Source organism: Octopus bimaculoides, chromosome 16 (genome assembly GCF_001194135.2).
Source record: "Octopus bimaculoides isolate UCB-OBI-ISO-001 chromosome 16, ASM119413v2, whole genome shotgun sequence".
NCBI lineage: Eukaryota > Metazoa > Mollusca > Cephalopoda > Octopoda > Octopodidae > Octopus > Octopus bimaculoides.
This window is the reverse complement of record NC_068996.1, coordinates 56091599-56094251: the sequence shown is the minus strand read 5'-3', so window position 1 is coordinate 56094251 and position 2653 is coordinate 56091599. Positions and strand designations below refer to the sequence as shown.

The following is a 2653-nucleotide window of genomic DNA, read 5'->3' as shown; positions in this document are numbered from 1 at the left end:
ACCAGGTGATACACGAAGGAGTCATACCCAATGACTGGTGTAGCAGCACCATAGTCAACTGCTACAAAGGTAAAGGTGACGCTTTAGATACAAATAATTACAGAGGTATCTCCTTCATGTAGTTGTTTAAAATATTTCATTAACCTTTAATTCCCTTTCACACATCCTCAGGAATTTAATGTTGAAATACTTTTTATTATTATTATTTCAGGACAAGACATGTCTAAATGGCCAATCAGAAGGTAAATATAAAACCATTTCTTTAATTTTCAAAGATTATTCACTTCTCTAATTCTTCAAATGATTTCACACTATGATATGTAGTGCTGACAAAATGGTTTATTATTACAATCAGGAACTTGTTTTTTTTTATGTATTTCCTTTAAATTCGTACATCTTCTGATACAATACTTGGATTCATCATCATCGTCTCCTGGAGTCATTTGTTGTTTTAGCTCTTACTAAATACACCTAATCCAAGCTGCATTGATCAAGCTTGGCACTGTGACAAAATGGTATTCTACTGATTCCATCGATCACTTCTTTTCAACCAGAGCCATGTAGATGCTTTTGCTGCAGCCTTCATGCTGTTTATGATGGCTCATCTCCTGCTTATTCCTGTAATACCCAGGATTTCACACACCTTACTCAGAGTATGACCCATGAACTCTCAAGTGTTGATTTCCACAGACAAACCCTTTGTTCTCCATCCACCCCTGCAATAATCTTCCACCATATCCTAGGTTCTCTTCCTCTCTTGTCCCTCTTAACAGCTTCGTGTATAGTCAAATACATCTTCTCCAGCTGTTTGGAGTACAGGTTGGCATCCATGGTTTGACTGTCTGGAATGAACATGTAGTGAATTCTCCCCTCATAATTCCACCTGACACACAGCATTGCCTCATGTTTGAAACACTCGAAGTACTCTTGCTTGACCACTGCTTATGCATATATTAGGGTTGTGGGGAAATATCTCCCTCAGATTATTACTTCTTCTGATTTATGGCTCACTTTCGGCACTCGCAATGGCAGAAGGTGGAAGCTTCAGTGAAGGAATTCTTCCCTTCAAAAGACAAGAATTGGTATCATCATAGGATCAAAGAACTGGCACAAAAGTGGCTTCAGATGGTGCAACACGATGGACCCTTATTTTGAATGGCCCCCTACTTTGAATGCTAGACTGCTTTTGTTGTAATTTGATGAACAAAATAAATAAGTTATTAAAATATTGTAAAACTTTTGATTCAACACAATAATTACTTCTGTCTTGTAGCATTATTGTTTTAAAGTAGTTATTTATGTTGTTATTCAGTTTGTTATAGTTGAGTGTTTAAGAGGTTCTCTTCAGAACCACAAGGTTCAAGTTTCTATCCCACTGAATGCCTTTTACTTGGAACAAATGTCATTTTTTTTAGCTTCAGATCAATGCATATCTTGTGAATAAAATTTTGTAGATAGAAACTGTATAGGAACCTGTCAAACGGATTATACCGATAATTAAACCGGGGTAGTTTTGTCACATTCACTGTGCCCTGCTAATTCTGCTTGAGAATACCATTAAGGATACATGTGTCTGTAGAATCCCTAGCCATTTACATTCTTATTTCATGATCAAATAATTCAGTCTGCCACCTTACCTTATTGATAAATTACAATACATTTTGTTTCTTTTTCCTTTTTTTTTTTTTTTATTTACCAGAAACAATACAAAATTATCCATTAGCTTTAACCAATAAATATGGAATCCGGCGTCTCATCGGTGAAGGAAACTTTGCAGTTGTTCGTGAATGTTGGTCCAGGTAATAGATTCTTCACAGTGGCACACCTGTACTTTTGTAGTTATGCACTGGTTGTGTGTGTGTGTGTATGTATGTGTACATATGTATGCATGTGTGCATGCATGTGTATATACATATGTGTGTATGTGTGTGTGTAAACGTATATTATATATATATTATGAGTGGTCAGTGAGTTGAATGCACCCTGACCTAATTAAGGTTTCTTTCTTTCTTTTTTACTATTAATTACATAACATATTCCATTCCCTAAAATTCTAAAAAGGTCACTCTAAGTTTAAACAATACTGAAATTATAGCCCTATCATATTTCGAAGCTATCTCTACTGTCATGTACCCTAAGATTTTATGATTCCTCACCTAGAATATACTTTAAGAAGGACTATCTAACACTGGATTCTGCAGCTCGCTTCACTCACCTGCACAGGTAATACCTTGAATAATGCTGCATAGGAATTTCTCACCTGGATGAATATGTACAGCAACTGAATCAACTAAATGCCCATAAATGCTACACTCAAGGATATTAGAACACTTATCCAGCAGAAACACAAATCAGATTGGAATTTAATGAGAATAATTTTGTAATAAATATGGAACATATATTTCTTCTTATTCCTTATGTTTGACGGATTATGTTGTATTTCTTATATATGTTCATTGACGGGGGGTGATAGGTTGAGTCGTTAACCTAGTCTTTTTATTCTTTAACTAATATTTTACTCTTGTCTCAATTATTCTGAGCACTTCTCCTTGCAGCCTTGTATAAAATCTGTTGGTTTCCTAATAGGAAACCATTAATATTATATATATATATATATATATATATATATATATATATACACACACACACACAC

At 34.8% G+C, this 2653-nt stretch overlaps 1 protein-coding gene across 3 annotated transcripts in view; it reads left to right on the top strand.

Moving 5' to 3' along the window:
- The window catches only part of LOC106868853 (serine/threonine-protein kinase DCLK2), a 200615-nt gene that overhangs the window by 129715 nt on the left and 68247 nt on the right, over positions 1 to 2653 (top strand). For all 3 annotated transcript variants that reach the window (XM_014914296.2, XM_052973788.1, XM_014914295.2), the window contains 2 exons: positions 212 to 242; positions 1700 to 1799. In XM_014914296.2, the coding sequence (XP_014769782.1) occupies positions 212 to 242; positions 1700 to 1799 (131 nt within the window). The remainder of the gene's footprint in view (positions 1 to 211; positions 243 to 1699; positions 1800 to 2653) is intronic.